This window comes from Columba livia, chromosome 3, assembly GCF_036013475.1.
Source record: "Columba livia isolate bColLiv1 breed racing homer chromosome 3, bColLiv1.pat.W.v2, whole genome shotgun sequence".
NCBI classification, from domain to species: domain Eukaryota; kingdom Metazoa; phylum Chordata; class Aves; order Columbiformes; family Columbidae; genus Columba; species Columba livia.
Genome location: NC_088604.1, coordinates 37,900,613 through 37,918,738, shown reverse-complemented (window position 1 = coordinate 37,918,738; position 18,126 = coordinate 37,900,613). Strand labels below are relative to the sequence as shown.

Genomic DNA, 18,126 nt, shown 5'->3' with positions numbered 1-18,126 from the left:
CTGATCTATATGCTAATGTATTTTAAGATTGCAGTGCAAGCAACTGGAAGAGGGTGAAATAAGGGGGGCCGGGGAGCGGGGTGGTGTGGGGGGTGCATTTCCAGCACTGCTTATTGCATCTGGGGACCATACGAGCCGTGGTTTTAATTTCTGCTGCTAGAAGCCCCGTGGGAAAGGAGAAGAGGGGGAATTATTAAAAGAGATCTTAAAAAATTGTGACACATGGGAAGACATTTTTCATTTGGAAGAATCTTGGTGCATGGTAGAAATCTAATTTGTAGTAAAACTGTAATAAAACAGTCACAGAGGCTGTGCAGAGCAGTGTCATGGAACAGCACCTGCAACCTGATTTCCCAAAACCAAGAACTGAGTGGTGCTTAAGTGGTGTGTATTAATGTGGCACAAGGTAGCCTTGCTTCTTACTATTATATGTGTTACAGATGTTACTAGATACCATAGTGCAGAGGAAAGCTGCAAAGGCAAGGAAGGAGAGATAAGAAAATGAGGGAAAAATTGATGAACGCGAGCCACAGACCAGGAAATGGAGAGGTGAGGAGGAAAGAAAAGTGATTAAGAAGCAAAAAAGTTGAAACAAAGAATTCTTCTGTAGGTCTTTGAACAGAGGTTCATATAATTTGCTAGTATATGTTTTTTTTCCCACAGCTTGCTCATGGTTACATCGTCTAATTAAAGTAGCAACACTAAAAGTTTACCTTTAAGGGCTGATTCAGGAATTACCAGAATTCATCCCTTATGGAGCAGCGATCTGCAGTGGAGTTATTGTGTACTTGAATGGGGACACATTAAACCATGAGAAATTTTATAAATTTTTCTCCAGCACTGATAGACATGGCAGGATATCACTTCCAGTTTACATTAGTTTGAATGTAGCAAGTGGTTAGTTTAGATTGAGTGGGAAGGAGTAATTTCATCATATAATCACATACATGTATGTGATCACCTTCATGGGATTCATGAAAAAGTAAAAATCCCCAGAGAGAGGTCTTGTAGGGGGGAGGTGGCAATATTACATACATAGCATAAAATAGAGAATGTTAGAATAATTTTTCAGCTGATGAACCTGGCATTTATCCAAAATCAGATAATTTTTTAAAATTTTATTCTGTTTGGCCTTAAGAGAAAACCAAATAGAAATTACCAAGAGAATATATGTTGTATGGGGCTTTTACAAAATACAACTTGTAAAATATTGGGTAGACCAATAAAATATATCACAATATTTATGGTGTCCACTTAACCAACAAAGCAATTAAAGCCAATTCTTGATACAAGTAATTTGGGTGTACAAAAGATGAACATAAACCACTCTGTCTGTTACTGGTATTTGCAATTTACAATATGCAGCACAAGGACAATCTCGGCACTTGTATCAGAAGCTTGTATTTCCTCTCAACACTGCAATACTGATTACTTTTTGATAACTGGGGCTGAAAAGAGAGGAGGTGTTTAAAATATGCATAGATGAGGTTCATAGGGACATGGTTTAGTGCCAGAGTTAGGTAATGGTTGGACTCGATGATCTTGAGGGTGTCTTCCAACCAAAATGATTCTATGATTCTAAGATAAGATAAAAGACAAGATAAAAATAGCAGGTAAAATAGTGTTTGAAGAGTATGTCCTTTGGGGAGGCCAGCTGGTCGATGGGTGAAGTCTTCAGGGCTGGGGTTGTATAACCTCTCTCCAAAGCTGCTTACACAGAGTGAAAAACTTCTGGATATGGGCTGGATGCATGTAAGGCACTGTAAAACCTGACAGACTTGAACACCCACAGTCAAGGGAATCCTGATAACAGTGCTGAGATGAGGAATAGAGCAGGGGCTTGCTCCAGTAGGACCATGATAAACCTAGGGATGACAGAGAGAGACAGAAACCCAAAGGCAGGATGGTGATTTGGGGGTGTAAAGATGGGAGGAAACAGCACTTGGTGAAAATGCATAGAAGTGATGAGGGGGCCTGAATACGCAGGTCTGTATGGACCCTGCTGTAGAGGGGGAGAGGGAGGAGGAAAAGCCTTTTAAGAAATATGGGAAGAAGGGTAGGAAGACCACTATGCAAGGGGAATGTTAGGGAAAATAGGACCCTGAGGAGGAAAAATGTTTTAGAGAGGCTAAGGAAGATGGATTTAGGCTGAAGGTCTCGGATGCATCATGAAGAGCTTGTATTGCAGAGCGAGACGTGGTTGGGCCTGATCCAGGATAGGTATGAATGTGGAGTTGTCATGGACAAGAAGTCAAAGTTTAGGAAATGTCTCCAAACCCTTTGTAAAATCAGCAAATACTTAACACAGGAAAAAAAAAATGAGGTTGCCAAACAATGGTGCCAGACTAGCAAAAGTTTTTATTTCCATGAGATGACAGGTAATTTCTGATCAAGTTAAAATTGTTTCAAGTAAACAATCCTTTAAATTGTTCCTGACTTTGAGTCTGAGCATGAGGAAAACATACAGGACATCTTCATCAGTCTAGTGCGATTTGTTGAAAAACATAGCTCTGTGTTTAGCTAATGAATTAATTAGAAAAGCAGTAGTCATCTGGCAGTGTATGGTGAGTGTTTATTTAACAGGGAAGCACAAAAATTAGCTATCCATCTGTTTTTTTCCTGTTAATTAATTCAAAATATTAAAATTTAATACAGTCTTCAACCTGATTGGTAGTTTGAATGGTAATAGTGGAGATCAGATATTAAAGGACATCAGCAGAAACGAAGATGATGCAGCTCCTGTATTATACAGCTCTCAGATCTGTCTCTGAAACATTTCTTCCTACCTACAACAGCTGCTGTGGAGGTCATGTTTACCATTTCTGATCCTTCAGCCATACTTCTGGCTTTAAACAAGCATCAGTTTAGGTGACAGAGTTAACTGAGCTGTTACTTTCGGATGAAGAATATGACTGCACACCGCATGCCAGCAGCAGCATCCAGGTGTGGGGCTGATTCCTCTTTGGGGGTTGTTGCTGGTGGGGGCTGGACTAGTTGGCCTCCAGAGATCCCTTCCAACCTGAATTATTTTGTGTGCTCATGTGCCCTTAGGAGCAGCAGTGAGGGCTGGCAGCCTATCTCATTTCGTTGAGTTTCTTTCCTGAAGTGCTCTTCACCAGCAGCCCACCCCATGGCTGAACCTGGCCCAAGAGACAGCCTCAAAGAAGCTGTCTGGGGCACAGCTTCTGCCTCATCTTAGCCAAGTGCCTCATGGTGACTCAAACTGTCTGCTGGGGCAGTCTTGCATGTTTAATTTTCCCTTTCTGATCATTACTGTAGCTGGGTACCCTTGTAGCAGAGCAGCAAACTGCCCAAGGGACACCAAAACCTGCTCTTGCAACAATTGCCTGCCTCTTCTGTCTTCCCAGCAGTAGTCACCTTGTTTGGGGGAGTTATGCACAGTCATTATTTTTTGTTAATAATTTCTATTGAGCTTGCTGAAAGAAAAAATAAAATTATTCTGCAGCAGTTCTTACAAAACTCCTTTTAATTCCTAGCTATTTTTTTCCTAATAGTGTATGTACTCTGGGGAGCTGCTTTGGAAATTTTATAGGTAGGCAGGGTCAGGCCACTCTTCCCCAGCTTCAATCAACAGTTTCCACCTCCAACAAGCTGCAAAAAGAAAAAAAAAAAACATAATGGATCTCTGTGCCCCCTCACTAGAAGACATTTTCAGTGGCTGAGATTATTTTTTCCTTCTTTTTAGATATTAATGTTAGCTAGTAGGGAACCCAAAGGCAGCTGGAGGAGGCAGTTATGACAATAGCTTCAGAAGCGCAGCTGGAGACAAACCTCCTAAGCTGGGGCATGGAAAATTTGAAGTCCTTAAAGCAGAATCCTGCTGCATGTGGGTAAGTGGTAAGTTATGCTTTTGTCACCTTCAGACTTGATTTACACTCAGCTTGTGGCACTGCATCTTTCCAACCCCATGCTTTCTCTCAGAAATAAGGATGTCGTTTCTCAGGACCATCTGGAGTTTATTACTCACATGTTACTTACAGTTCCTTGACTCTTGATAAGACAAATGATTGTCATCTGATAAGTTTTCAAAACATTTTTCAGAGGTGGCTTCCAGTGCTGTTACAGCATTTTTGCTGCCTCTAATTTTTGTTTTGATGGATTTTGAACTGCCATGCTATAGTTCACTGTTATTGCATGTCAGGTTGATGTATATGATATTTTCTATATGGTATATTGATGTAATTCAAAAAGAACTTGTCGAGGAAGATGGGCAGGGAATAAAATTATGGTGCAAAGTAAGTAATCAATATTTAAACAGTGCTTAGGAGTTGCTAATGGACAATATCAGATTCTCAGCTTTGATTTTGCGCCTTCCCGGCCTGATTTCCACAATATCTGAGCGAGGACATTTTAACTTTCATAAGCACAGAAGACAGGATATGAAGGACTCTCTATCTGTCTCTCAAGCCTAGGGAATTAACTCCATGAAGGACTGCCAGAACAAGAAATCTTGCTACATGACCTGATCACAGGTTAAGATGACAAGAATGCCTTTGAGAATTGTAAGATGAAGGTAAGGCAGATGTGCAGATTGCTATTTTCAAAAAAATATTTTCCCTAATAGTTTTTGCTGCTGTTCAAACAGCAAATAATTTGGTTTTAGATGATGTTTCTGAAGTTCTGTATGTTGCTGGCCTGCTGAGAAGATATCCAGTTGTTTAAGTTCGTGGGGTAGGATAAATCAATCCAGGGGGTTGTGCACCGCAAGGTCCAGGTGAAGTGTGGCAAAAGTGAATAATACCATCCCAGAATCGACCAAGGCACAAGGCCTGAGCCCAGAAGAAATATGGCTAATGGTAGTAAAAATGTGACCAGTCAGATGTGTAGTTGGTCTCCCAAGAGTGGCACTTGCTCCCTGTGTCCCCTCAATTGCCAAACAAACCGCACAGGTGTCTGTCCAATTCTTTGAACATAAATCAGGAATCTTACACAAAAAGACTCACTTAATTACTCTGGTGTACATAATGAGATCCATTTTTAGATGGAATGAACAGAACTTCACTTTCTGTTTTGTGAATTTATTCCTGAAGAAAGGAATGGTTTATTCTGCCTTAGCCCAAGCTGGAAATGGTGGTTATTTTCCTTCTAAATGACTTTTAGAGTTTTCTCAGAATGCCACAGTAAAGTTTTGCTGTTTAGCTGTCATGACCATGAAGTGTATATTAATTTTTGAATATATATTCATGGGGTTCAGTTTATAAGACTTTATGTTACTACAGTGTATGGTAATTTAGACATTTGATTCTCAGATGAAAAAAAGTATAAAAGCGGATATTGTTGTTTTCTTCTTGAATCATTGATTACACAAAACGTCTTAAACATGAGTATCTAACAGTTTCTTTTTTGTTGTTGTTTCATTGCTAAAAAATCTGTTCCTTTGTAGAATAAATTTATTTTAAACTCTTTACCATGAATAACACTAGAGGTAAAAAACAGCAGAATGAATTAGAGGATAAAGATAAGTCAAGCAAATAGCCAAACACAAAAATTCCCTTTATCAAGGGAAATGGAGACAGAGTCAAATTATTTTACTCATTCTTAAGGCCAGGGGTCAAGTCGTCATCATCATCTCCCAGCACTTTTAAGTATGTTCTCGACATCTGATGAGCTTTCTAAAGGCCAGCTTGAAGTCTTCATTAAAGCTGGTGTACAGCAAAGGGTTGATAAGGGAGTTGACATATCCCAGCCAGGTGAAGAAGTCTGCTACTTCTGTAGAGACAGTGCAAACATGGAGGCCCACAAGCAGCTCCTTGATGAAAAAGGGCAACCAGGACAAAATGAAAGCACCTAAAATCAGGCCCAGAATGCGAGCAGCCTTTCGTTCCCGTGTTGTGGAGATCTGCTGCCGGTCACCAGCCAGGTCCAGGTCATTCTCAAAAGGAGGGATCCTCATCGATGCATTGATTTTGTCAAGCTCTGTGGTTGGGTCGGAGGTGGAGAAGTCCGAGACGCAGAACGTCTGTGTGAGCTTGCAGCTGGCAAAAGAGTTTTGGCTGTCGGTGCTCCTGTTGCTGAGGTGGCGGCTTGAACCCCGCTTTTGGTAAAGGCTCTTTGCAGCATGGTAAATTCTGTAGTAGAGGATGAGGATCAAGGTCAAGGGGATGTAAAATGCCCCGAATGTGGAATAAATAGTGTAGATGACGTGATCATGCTGAATGCGACACTCACTGGGAATATTGACGCTGTGGTGGTTCCTCCAAAACAAAGGGGGCATGGATATGAAAATGGAGATAGTCCACACAGTGACTATCATCAGCCCAGCCCTTTTTGCTGTTCTTTTCCTGGCATATTCAATAGCGTCTGTGATTGCCCAGTACCTGTCCAGAGCAATGACACACAGATGAAGGATTGAACATGTGCAACAGGTCATGTCGACGCTAAGCCAGATCTCACAGATGAAGTATCCCAAAGTCCATTTATCTATCATTATGTAAGTGATACTCAAGGGCATGACAAGAACAGCAACAAGGAGATCTGTTACAGCTAGTGAACATATTAAATAATTTGCTGGCTGATGGAGCTTCTTGGTTGTGGAGATTGCTGCAATTACAGCAGAATTTAGCAGCATAGTCAAGGTAGTGATTGTGGCCAAGGTCAGGGTAATGAGCATCTTTTCAGTTACTGTTTTTGGCTTGGCAGCCACATTGGCTTCAGTGGTGCAATTTGTGAAATTCATTTTTCTTTCCAGGATGTACAGTGAAAGAAGTTGCTGCTTCAGGTAGCAAAGAGGTCCAGCTTCAGAATTCATCCATTTGAAAGAGGGATAGAGATGGTCCACGTGCAGGTTTTTGTTTTGTTTTGGTTTGGTTTTTTATAATCCCATATTCAACAGAGTAGCAAAAAGTTTCCAAGTTTCCTCCTGTTCATTGTTTTCCTAGAAGATAAAACCACATCTGTTAGTGAACCTAGAAAAATATCATCTTTTGGCAAAAAGTCCTATGCTTCTAAAATTAACACCTCATATAAAAATTCTAGTCTGTGTTTCCTTCTCTTCTCCTTCCTTTTTTTTTTTCCTCTTCTTTTCTGCATTCATAGTTCATTTCTTTTTATTCTCTAAAGGGCACTTTGGGCCACATTTTCTGCTGATGTGAACTGGTTGTTTCTCCTTTAGTTTTGGAGATTTCATCTAAAGTGGGAGGTTGGACTAAGGGACTTCCAGAGGTCCCTTCCAACAAACACTTCTGTGATCTCTGTGAATTATTGATAGTGGGAACTCGTCCTTTTCCTGCTTGTTAAATAGGCTGCAGCAGATGAAGAGCTGAGGAAATCTGCCTTTTGATTTTAATTGCTATATGAGAGGGACCAATTACTTCTATATATCCCCTTTGGAAAAAAGAAACAAACCAGGCTACCTCAGCAAAGGCATGCCAGCATTTCACAGTTTTGTATTCTGCTTTTTCATATCCATGTCTGTATTAGTATCTTGGAAATGCTATTTAAAAATTATTCAGGTTACCTTTAACATGCAGCTTTCAAACAATGTTTATAGCGTTATAGCAAATGCTTGGTTTTACACAGCACATTAGTGTTGCTAGGAGCTTATATAGTTTCGTCTAATTATTCCTGACATTTCACATATCCCACTGTGTGTGTCTTTGGAGGAGACACATAAAAAGCTTTTGCCTCTGCTCTGAGATTTCTGAGGTTTAGTTTTGTTTCAGGAGTTCACGTGTCTTTTCCATACATCCCAAATACTGGCTGAAGCCAGAGTTAGCAGTCTGTGGGATGCAACTTGGGATACTCTCTGGGGCTTTGCTTTCTCACTTGTAATTTATTTTGGCACGAAGTATGTAGAAAATGGAAAGCGTGAATCCTTTTCCATTAAAATGAACAGGAAGGTTCCTTCCCCTGGCTTCACTTATGGAAGAGGAAAAAGTTGTCTAGGCTAGTTGTACAGGCTCCCTCGACAGGCAGGAGAATGAGATAGCAGCTCCCAGAACACACTTGTCCTCTCTCAAGACAAGCCTTTGAGGCAGATGGTGTGAATCACATTCTGGAAATGCTGATCTCTTTCTCTCCCTTGACTACAAGTGGCTTCTCCACAATTGCATTTAGAATACATGCCTGATTTTGAGATGGCTAAATTTAAGAAGTAAAACTCATCCTCACTGACACCAGTGGGACTTGGATTAGGCTCTGAGAGAGAGTTTTCACATGCAAGCTAATGAGGAAATTAAGAATTTGAATGAGGAATTATGAATTTAAAGCTAGTCAGCTGCTTAGCTCTGTGTACATACGCTCTTATTCAGAAATTGGAGTGCTGCCTTCTGAATGAGCTGAGTGAGGAACAATCAAAAATAGAAACTTCAGAAAAAAACCTGTTCTTTCCCAATTTGCCCTAGGAAAGCAGATCTGTATCATTGTAGGCTCTGGGTTAGCAAAATGTGAGTTTTAAATTCTACCCAAGGGACAGTAGAAGCCCCGCCCTGAACTGCACTCTGCTCTTCAGAAACTGCTTTAAAGTACGAATAGCCTTGGAGAAAATGTCAGGACTGCTTATTAAGAATAGACTGGACAAGCCAGATAGAAATTCATCCATCAGTCTTCAGGTTGTTACTGCAATGGAAATGCCAATTTGATCATTTGGGATTAAAGGCAAAACTTCAGCTCAAACCTTCTTCACAAATTGTTGATGGGTGCCTTCTCTGTCAAGCTAGATCTTGATTTCAACAGTTTGCACCCCGATTATGTCTGATACTTTGATGAAAGGATAAAGCAAAGAGGTTTTCTTCACCTCTCCACGCTCCTGGAGCATGGACCATAAGCAATTCCAATCCATATGCTTTCATCAGCACCATCACTTGGCAAGTGCCCCCTGGTCCACAAGCACACTCAAAGGTACTGACAGACACTGTAGGATTCACACATTCTCCACAGCTCCCCTCTGATCTGGTCCATGCACAGGAGAGCTCTTGCTGCTTCTTGACGTAAGCAGCATTTTTTTCTGCTTATCCTTCATTTCTCTGGGAGCCCTGAAGTCTCATGGCCTCAGCATTTCTCCTCATCCTGCATGGTTCCCACCTTACTCTCTGCTGAGCAATGCCTATATGCATCTTTAATCCAGTAGGAACTGAACTGCTGTAGTTCTCTGCCCAAATGCCCCTGCACACTGGCATAGCCCTGGGGAAATCCTTTTAGACCTCTACTCACTCTGACCACAAAGATACTCTGAAAAATAAATTAATCCTTTCTTTGATGAACTTCTCTTTAAATAAACTCTGACACACTTCATTGGACCCAAGCACCAGGTTTCCACTAGGACAAAGGGTACTGTTGATCACACAAGGGCGTTTGGCTGTTTAAGTCTGCTCACTGCTCAGCAGGACCAACTTTTTTTTTTTTATTTGGAAAATCATTGCAATGATTGAAGATGGGGAAAAATATGAACAAAGCATCTTCCCTGCAGAACATGAGCCTGCAGCTACCTCAGATCAAGCAGGCCCACTGCTTCATGTCGGTTTTGACATGAACCCATCACCGTGGCATTATTCAGTTTTAATTCCTGTGCTTCTTATAGGAAATGAGCCCTCAGCAATTCAGACAGTATAAACACCACACACAAGAACCATATTAAACCAACATTATTAAGGGAGTGTAGTTACATGCTGAAAAGTCTAAAGGTACAAGTCTTGCCCCAGAAAATAGATGGGGTTTTAAAATTGAAAGTCTCTAATGGGTTTTTTAAACGGAAGATGTCAGTTTTTAACAGATGGGGTTTTTAAATAGAAGATGTCAGTGATTGACTTTGCTTATTAATACAGAGCAGGACTTAAATGCTATTTATCCTTAATTTCTAAAAAGGCAGGTGTGGTTGTGATAATGTATTTTGTAGTTCTTGTATTTTAATTCTTTGTGTACTGCCTGTCTTTGGTGGTACCTGGCAGCCCCTGAGCAGAGTCAGGGACCATCTAGTCCAAAACAGGAAAAAAAGAACCCAGGCTGTGACTCAGGAAGGCGAAGCCTCCTGGGGTAGCGCCGGTGTAAGGGGTTCACGTTGCTTAGTTTAGGATTATCTTGGGGAACTGATGTGGCTTCATATTTTTCACACTCATTTTCTGGTCTGACCAGGGCACCTCCATGGTCTGCTTTTCAGCTGAGGCTGCATGAAAAGCAGGGCTGGTGTGACCAGGACAGGTACCAGTGCTGGGGCATTGGGCAAGGGGCACAGGGACTCTGAGATCTAGGCTTATGAAAACACAGTACTGGAAAATTTATATTCTGGATATTAGGTCATTTATGAGAAGCACATGTAGAGTACTCAAAGGATCAGTGTAAAAGCCATGTATGTTAACAAGGAGAATTTTACTATCTCTAGTCAATAATAGCTGGTATCCATGATCTCCATAACTTGCCTACTATTGCTATATGTAGTGTTACTATCACTATAGTAATTGATTGTGGTTTTATAAGTGATTTCTTGGAAGGGACATTAATATCATAGTCATGTTATTTAAAGTACTCTCACTAAAAGCACTGCCATGTTGATGTTTTGCAGCTGTATCCCTTTAGGCTGTCAGTCATTTCATACAGAGTGAATTTTACACAGACTAATTTTAGTGATTTGGTGGGAGAAACTCATCTGAGTTCCTCAAAATGGGAATCAATCACATTTGATATTTGCTGATTATCGGTAATGGCATTGAGTGCTGTCTGGAAGGAAGAAAGAGGGAAGAAGATAATTAATTGTTCCATAAAAGCAAGTGGACAGCTTTAAGCTGTGAGATGGCAATGTCCATGTCTGTTCCTGCCAAAAACATTCCCACCTTCTTAGCAGAGGACCACTGTGTAGCAGAATACTCTGAATTTCTGGTGGACAGACTGACTCCTCCTCGGCCACTGAACTTTTCACCTTTTCATAAGAAATGGAATAATATCACTTGGAGAGAACAAGGGGAACTGGCATTGCACATGTGTGTGTGCAGGGCAGGTTAGTTCCTTTATAGCCACGTTGTTACATTTCCTCTAAGCCATTATGGCACTGTTCAAATGCTAACATCTTTGTGCCCTTGACAGCAATGAATCAATTTTACTTTGTTAAAACCCTAAATTGGTTTGAGTGCTTTTCACTTTCAATATTTCCCTGACTGTAGCTGGGAAAGGCAAGATCTGTGGCGTGCTTTGTGAGACTGGTGGTTAGCTTATGGAAAATTTGACTTAGCACATTTATAATAATGTTAATATTTCAACCTATGGAAAGATGCTAAACTTCCAATACTCTTCCTTGTAATCTCAAAGAAATTTTCTATTTCAAGTTTGTATACAAAGCACTGCAATTCAATCCTTCCACTTCAAAATTATTTTGCAAGTTCTTGTAACTTTCCAGATCATCCTGCTCTTGTTAAGTCAGCTGATCTTCTTGAACTTCATGACTCCTTGGTAGCCACTGACAGAGCTGAGTTTAATATTTTGAGTACTAGATAGATAATATATATATATATATAATATATATATATTATATACATGAGTATTCTGAGTATTATATTCTAGCACGCTGGTGTTGCTTTGGGCTTCTGAGGATCTCAGAGCTGCAGAGGTCATGTTCTGGCAGCAGTCTTAATTGACTGCAATTTATATAGGCACCAATGCTGTTTGTAACATGTCATATTGGGAAAAGTGGTACCCAGAAGCTGAGAAAGTGGAGATGGTCATAATCACACCAATCTGTAGCACAATTGTCAGCAAAATAAAATCTTATTGTCACCAGGTAGCTCATATTCACACTTACAGCATGAGGTTTTGATGCCAGCTCTATTGTAGGCAAAATGAAGGCAAACTATCAGAAGGTGGGTTGAGGTTGCCTTACATTAGCATAAACTGGGGTAGGACAATAAATGAAATTGCTCTTTTTGTGTGAGATCTGAAATTCAGTAAAACATGTGTTTGAGAAATTCCTAGCAGCATTACGGGGCCTCAGATTTAGGGATGTGACGTTTTCTGACACAGACTGAATGAGGCCGAGAATGAAATTACTATGAAGTTTGTATGACCTGAGCTATGGATTTGACCTTCAAGTTAGATTTTCGCTGTGCACACTGGTGAACTGAGCAGCATGATGGAAAGAGACATCAGAGGAACTCAGCACTAAGCCAGGTGTGTGGAAGCACAGCTGATGGTGTATTTGTATCTGTGGGCATCCAACTAACACTCATACATGTACTCACCCTGACATAAATAACCAGAGCACAGTACGTTGTAATCAAGAATATAATGGCCTGCAGCCAGTTCTCCAGTGTGTTTGTGTAATGAAGATTATCAGGGCTGCAGGGAGCCCTGGCTCTGTCCTGGCTAGAAGATGGGCTGAGTGAACAGCACGGGGGACACTGCTGGGCATTACACAGGAAATCGCTGGACATGACAGATACCAGTGCAGACGCCTGACAAAAGTCACAGGTGGTGCCACAAGGGACAACTGGGTTTTGCAGGTGGTTGAGATGGAGGGCCGAGAAGTGGGAGAAGGGATAACAAGAATAAAAGGAGGTACACATTGCTCTCTCACAGCTGAAATCAGGACAATAACCGAACCTGTTGTTCACACCAGAGCATGAGTCAAACCTGCCACCACAGTCAGGTGTCCCAGGGGGACAGGTGCTTTTCCCCATGCTGGCTGACATGGAAACCCAGGAGATGGATGGATGCAGCACACCAGTGTCACCCTGTCAGTGCCTACACCAGACCCGATGGTATTGGTAGCCACCCACCACCTTCTCGGAGTGATGAGGTGTGACCACGTCCTCTTGCCTGTGCAAGAGAGAGAACAAGTGCTCGTGCAGGCCAGTTTTGTGCATGTGTGCTTACTCTAGTGGCTCTGAGTAACATCCATTGAAACCTGAATACTGCCTGTGGGGTTTCTGAAATGACAAGCTGCAGAGCATTCCTCACCACTGTTCTTTCTGTCTCTGGATCTGCTGTTTTGTTGCTCTCCAGCTCTTTTGCTGAAGAACTTAGGACCACCGCCAATGTGACCATAATGTTTTAGCTCTCTCAGCATCAGAAGGTGGATCTCCCCATACTTGTCAGGGCAGCTTAATGTCCCTTCCCAGTGGACACTGCCAGCCTGGAAGATTTTCTTCCCATTTAGGAGCTCAGGAGAAAACTGATGGGCAGGAGATGCTGCCTTCCCAAAAGCCATGGCGCTGTCAGCAGCCCTTCAAAATCTTCTCTCTGGAAGGGCAAGAGAGACCAAGGGTGAAGCCAAGACTAGGGCTTGTCTCCCTCAGTACATCCCAGCTCCCAGCTTTTACACCCTCAAAATGGGTTATATTTTTTTTCATTGCTGAAATTCCTGGCTGCACTCTTCTCTAACAAAAATTATACAGCGATGCAGTTTGCTACAGGAATGCAGCTTCCTACAGACTCTTTCCATCCACTTCACGAATGCTCCTGTCATGTTGGCAATGCTCAAGATCATTATATTTGAAAACAATTATACTCTAACCTGAAATTTCAGTTATAAGAAACCGCATACTGTTAGTTGAATACTTTGAGCTGGGCTTATTGATATATTTTCAATATATTTTCACCTTCTTGAGCTAAATTGATGTGTACCCATTTTAAGCTCATTTAAGAATCTCCAGGATGAGTTTTCCTGTGGTGTAACTAGCTCACTTGAAAATGCACCCTTTTGGCTAAACACTGCAAACCTTGGCTTGAATCAATCTGACCTGGAATCAATGAAAGATGGCAAGCTGGCAGTTTTGCAAAGCTATTTTTACAGAAATCCTTCGAGGATCACACTTCAGAGGTAAGCTTTTCTGGTGTAGATCTTGGCACATGCAAATGTGAAACAACAATTAGTGATGATCTTCAAACCATGCTTCCTCCCACAAGCAGTGGTATAATTATCATTTACAGATGATTACTCATTTTTATCTACTTTCAATAAAAAAATAGTAAATCTTAGGCAGTGAAAGCTCATAAGATGCTGCTGAGCCGCAATCTAATATAAACAGCTTTCATCCTGTCTTTAGCCAAACATAAATAAAATTCTCTGTGATAGTAAAATACCCAGATTTCTTGTAAACAACTAGCTTAGATGCCTACTGTAGTTGTAATAATTTGTAATAAATAATAGTCTAAATTTATAATAATTTGCTTTAAATAGACTATTGGATTTAAAAAAAAAAAACCTCTAAAACTCATCATTACTTCTCATAACACTCCAGACTCCTAGCACTATACTCTTTCAAAGTCCATTTTGTTTTATACTACACAAAATACTCATTTAACATTCAGCTCGTTCCTTGTAGTTCACTTCACTTTCCCCTTTTCATGCCCTACCTTAAATCCTGAGATGCTTAATCTATGAACATGGGAGGCTATATTTTCCCATGACGTGGAGCCAAGAGACACGGATAGCTGGATTTTGCAATGTTTTCTGGGGTGGAATTTATAGTAATCAGTTGTACCGCCCTGCAATGTCAAAACATGTAAATGCTGCATTTCCCACCAAGTTATTGCCTCCTCTTTCTCCAGAAATGAGTTATGGAGGTAGAAACCTTCTTCCACTGTAAATCTGTGTCTGGCAGTGCAGAGAAAAGAAAGATGTCCATTTGTTTTGCAGACTGTTTTTGTTTAAGTGTTGAAATGAGATAACTTTAGTACCAGAAACTTCATGCTACATTAGCAAGGAGAGCTGAATGGGTTAATTCACCTAGCCAAGAATCAGGGTAAATTCTCATCTGGGGAGTTCCGAGTCCCTGCAGCTGAACAACCTTGTTACGTGAGTTAACCTGATTAAAGCTAGATGACATGCTCTTCCCTGGTACATGGAACATCTACATTAACAGAGGCACAGGAGCTTGTTTGATTGACTCACAGCAGCATTTGACTACTCCAGAGCTGTGCTTATCAGCAGATCTCATCTCAGTGCAAAGAAGGGGCTCCTAATGCCTGGTTTCCTAATTTAGTAAATAACCAGAGCCAGAAGACATGTAACCTGCGTACTTAACCTCTCATCTGGGGAGAAAAATATGGTCTGCATGGGTTGCTGACCCTTGCAACCTTCATGCTTAGCAGTTACTCTCACACAGAGGTTCTCTGATTAATTTTTTTTAAGAAAATTTATGGTTAAGACTGTCTTACCTGAACTTTGTATTTCTAAATGTTTTTCACCACTAAAGAAGACCTTTTCTCTGCATTTTCTGTTTTACCTGTCTTTGTGCATGCACCTTGACAAGATGCTATGCTATCAACATTCCCTCTCCTGTGTTTTTTACTAAATTTTTAAAGCTTTTGTTTTTTTAAATCTACATTGTTTCATAAGGCTGATCATGGCACTGATCCCTGCTATCCATTTTTTAAGATGACAAACACAAAATCTTCTTCAGGAAAATGCATAAACTTCAAAGACCTGGTGATGGACCCAAATCTCTGGTTGTGGAATGGGTGGCTGTCCCAAGGGAAGACATTTGCCCCAGGTTTTGAGCTGCTGCAGTACCTGTTGCTGATTTTGGCCTGGCTGTTTTGCTCTGTGCTTCTCCTTTGTTTTGCCGAATGGTTCAGCAATGCGCACGCACAGGCACAAAACAAAACAGCACAGATGTCGAGTATTGGTGGATCCGTGGGAGTCTCCATAGTCCTTCCTCCTACTGCTCAAACTTCCATTCAGACTATTTACTCATTGACTGTGTGACTAAGACCTGCAATCAGATAAATTACAGGTGGGAGGACAGCTTGGATAATGAGGTACCATATCAGACACTGGCAGCTAAGCTCTGCAACCATTCCGTGTAACCGGGGAAGGTAGAGGAGCAACTCCTTTCCAGCATGTATAGCCCTCCTTAGAAGAATAACGCTTGGGATGATGTTTGACAGATGGTTGGTCCAGGAACAGGTACTTGTGAAGCTGGTTAGTAAGGTTTAACTGTAAAGTGAAGCCCTGCAACATTTGCTCTCCTGATGGCATGTGAATGGTCCTGAGCAGGCAACTGCCTGCAGCCACATAGCTCGGTCATGCAGGCAGCAACTCAGATGCAGATCCACCCATTACAAGTCCCAGCAACTTTTTTCCAAAGCAAAATAAACTACAGTCACATTTGCCTTCAAAACCAAAACAAAACACCCAAAACCAAACCAACAACCAAAACCAAAACAAACAAACAAAGAAAATCTGGTAATTCTAACTGTAGAGGCTGTGCTGTCATGACACTGAAAGACCGATGCCACAGAGATCCATATTTCTCTGATGGGAATAGCATAAACAGCATCATGGTGTTTGAAGGAAATTGAAAATGACACAACAAGGTGCTGGAGAACTTGGGAGGAGAGGAGTGTGCTTCATTATCTTCTGAAAAAAATTCTCTTGCTTTAAAATATAGACCTAGGGCAAAAGGTATCAGTGTCCCCGTGGTCACTAACAGTTTAATCTCTCTAAGAAACCCTTGTTTCCCAATGTACTTGTGAAAAAAAAGATCCATTGTTCAAAACCCATTTTGATTTGTTTACTTTTTTTTCTTTTTTTTTAAATTCATAACTTCTGTAGATGTTGCAGTTGTGTGGAAAATGGAAGAACTATCCATAGAGCTTCAGGAATGGTAACTTTTAAAATAATATGAGCTATTTGGAAGTTTAGTATCCTTTGAATGAATATAATGTTGTGTTTGTTTCGTAACTAGAAACAAAACTGCCTCCTTGTGACTCTCCTCCCATGGTCCTTTTGGAGCGGGAGTCATGCAAAACTTGCAAAATTGTGGTTAATAAAAACAATTTTTCTGGAGAAAATTCCTATGTCAGAAAAGCATTTTTATGAGAGTCCTTCATTAGAAAGAATCATAGCACAGGCTGGGTTGGCAGGGACCTTGAAAGGTAATCTGGTTCAACTGTTCATGGGAAAGGGAGCCTAGATGAGAACCTGTTTAGTTTGCCAACTATTAAAGCACCTCACTGGAACAGCTTAAGAATTCCTTCAAAGAACAAGAGGAATATGTCTCATATAATTAGAAAAAGCTGCTGAAGAAACAACTGGGTTTTCTCCCTAGCTGGCAATCTTTATTTTTACTCTCTTTGAGTTGAAGATCCTGGTGCAGTTTGCAAGCCTAACACTCCACACACTGCACACAGCCCCTGCAGGAAGCACGGTCCAGTTCCTCACTTATTAACATCTCAGGGGGTGGGAAATGCAGTTTGCAAGTGGACGACTGTGTAAAGACAGCGGGATTGACTTGTCCCACAGTCCCTGATGCCCAAATGCTGTGCCAGCACTAGAAATTCAGCAGAGTTGTAACCTGCCGATGAATTGGTCTTATCCATAGGCACACACCTGGAATCCTACTTATCTTCATTGTTTTATGGCCTAAAAGGAACCTAAATGTGTTTCTAAGACCGCACCTTGTAGAGAAGACTCATGCGCTATGGTGAAAGTTGTTGTCCAGCCACCTTTCCTGTGTCACCTGTGTTTTAAAGACCTCTGTTGTCATCAGTCAGTCCCTCAATCTTCTCTTTTCTACCCGAAGAGTCTGAGCCTGTGTGCTCATTCCTCATATGGATGAACTGTGCTGTTATTCCTCATACAGAGGAAAAAGCCCATTATATAGGTGCTACATTATTAAAGATGCTTAGGTCACTTAACTCCCACTGTAAAGAAACCCTGGTCCATAAAATCCCTAACTCTCGTATAGGGACAGTCAAACATTAGCTCCTGAGTGCATAAATCCTTTCTGAATATGGGTGTGAGGCTCTTAAATTTATTAGCTACTTCAGGTTTTCTTTCTAGGGAGTATTTTAAGGCTTGGAGTGCTGCAGAATACCACAGCATGAGTGGCAGGGTCAGGAAAATACTGGCAGGAACCTATTACACCATGGTCTGATATGGTTTTGTTACTTTACGTTTAAACCACTAACTAGAAAATGAAGCATCTGTTTTTCAAGGTCTCCTAAATGCATCAGTAAAAACTGTGAGAAAAATTTGCACTGAATTCTCACCTGCAAATGCATTTTCCATCTCAATTTCTCATTTTGCTGCTTAGAGACACGTCAAAGACACGCAAATATTTACTGACGAATATCATTTTTTCAGCTCTGGGGAAATGATGCTATTTGTATTTAGATGGAGACTATCACTTTATGCAAGCTAAATGTCACTGTACATGCATTGTTTTTCAAGTCAAT

General features: G+C 41.0%; 1 protein-coding gene across 2 annotated transcripts in view; it reads right to left on the bottom strand.

The window, feature by feature from the left end:
* Positions 1-2,338: 2,338 nt before the first annotated feature.
* HTR1E (5-hydroxytryptamine receptor 1E) overlaps positions 2,339-18,126 on the bottom strand; it is a 40,261-nt gene continuing 24,473 nt past the window's right edge. Inside the window, exons 2-3 of one of the 2 annotated variants that reach the window (XM_065056493.1) lie at positions 12,901-13,182; positions 2,339-6,895 (exon numbers count right to left, since the gene is read on the bottom strand). In XM_065056493.1, coding sequence (XP_064912565.1) covers positions 5,603-6,769 — 1,167 coding nt within the window. In that variant the 5' untranslated portion in view covers positions 6,770-6,895; positions 12,901-13,182 and the 3' untranslated portion in view covers positions 2,339-5,602. The remainder of the gene's footprint in view (positions 6,896-12,900; positions 13,183-18,126) is intronic. The other variant, XM_065056492.1, reaches the window with a different exon arrangement.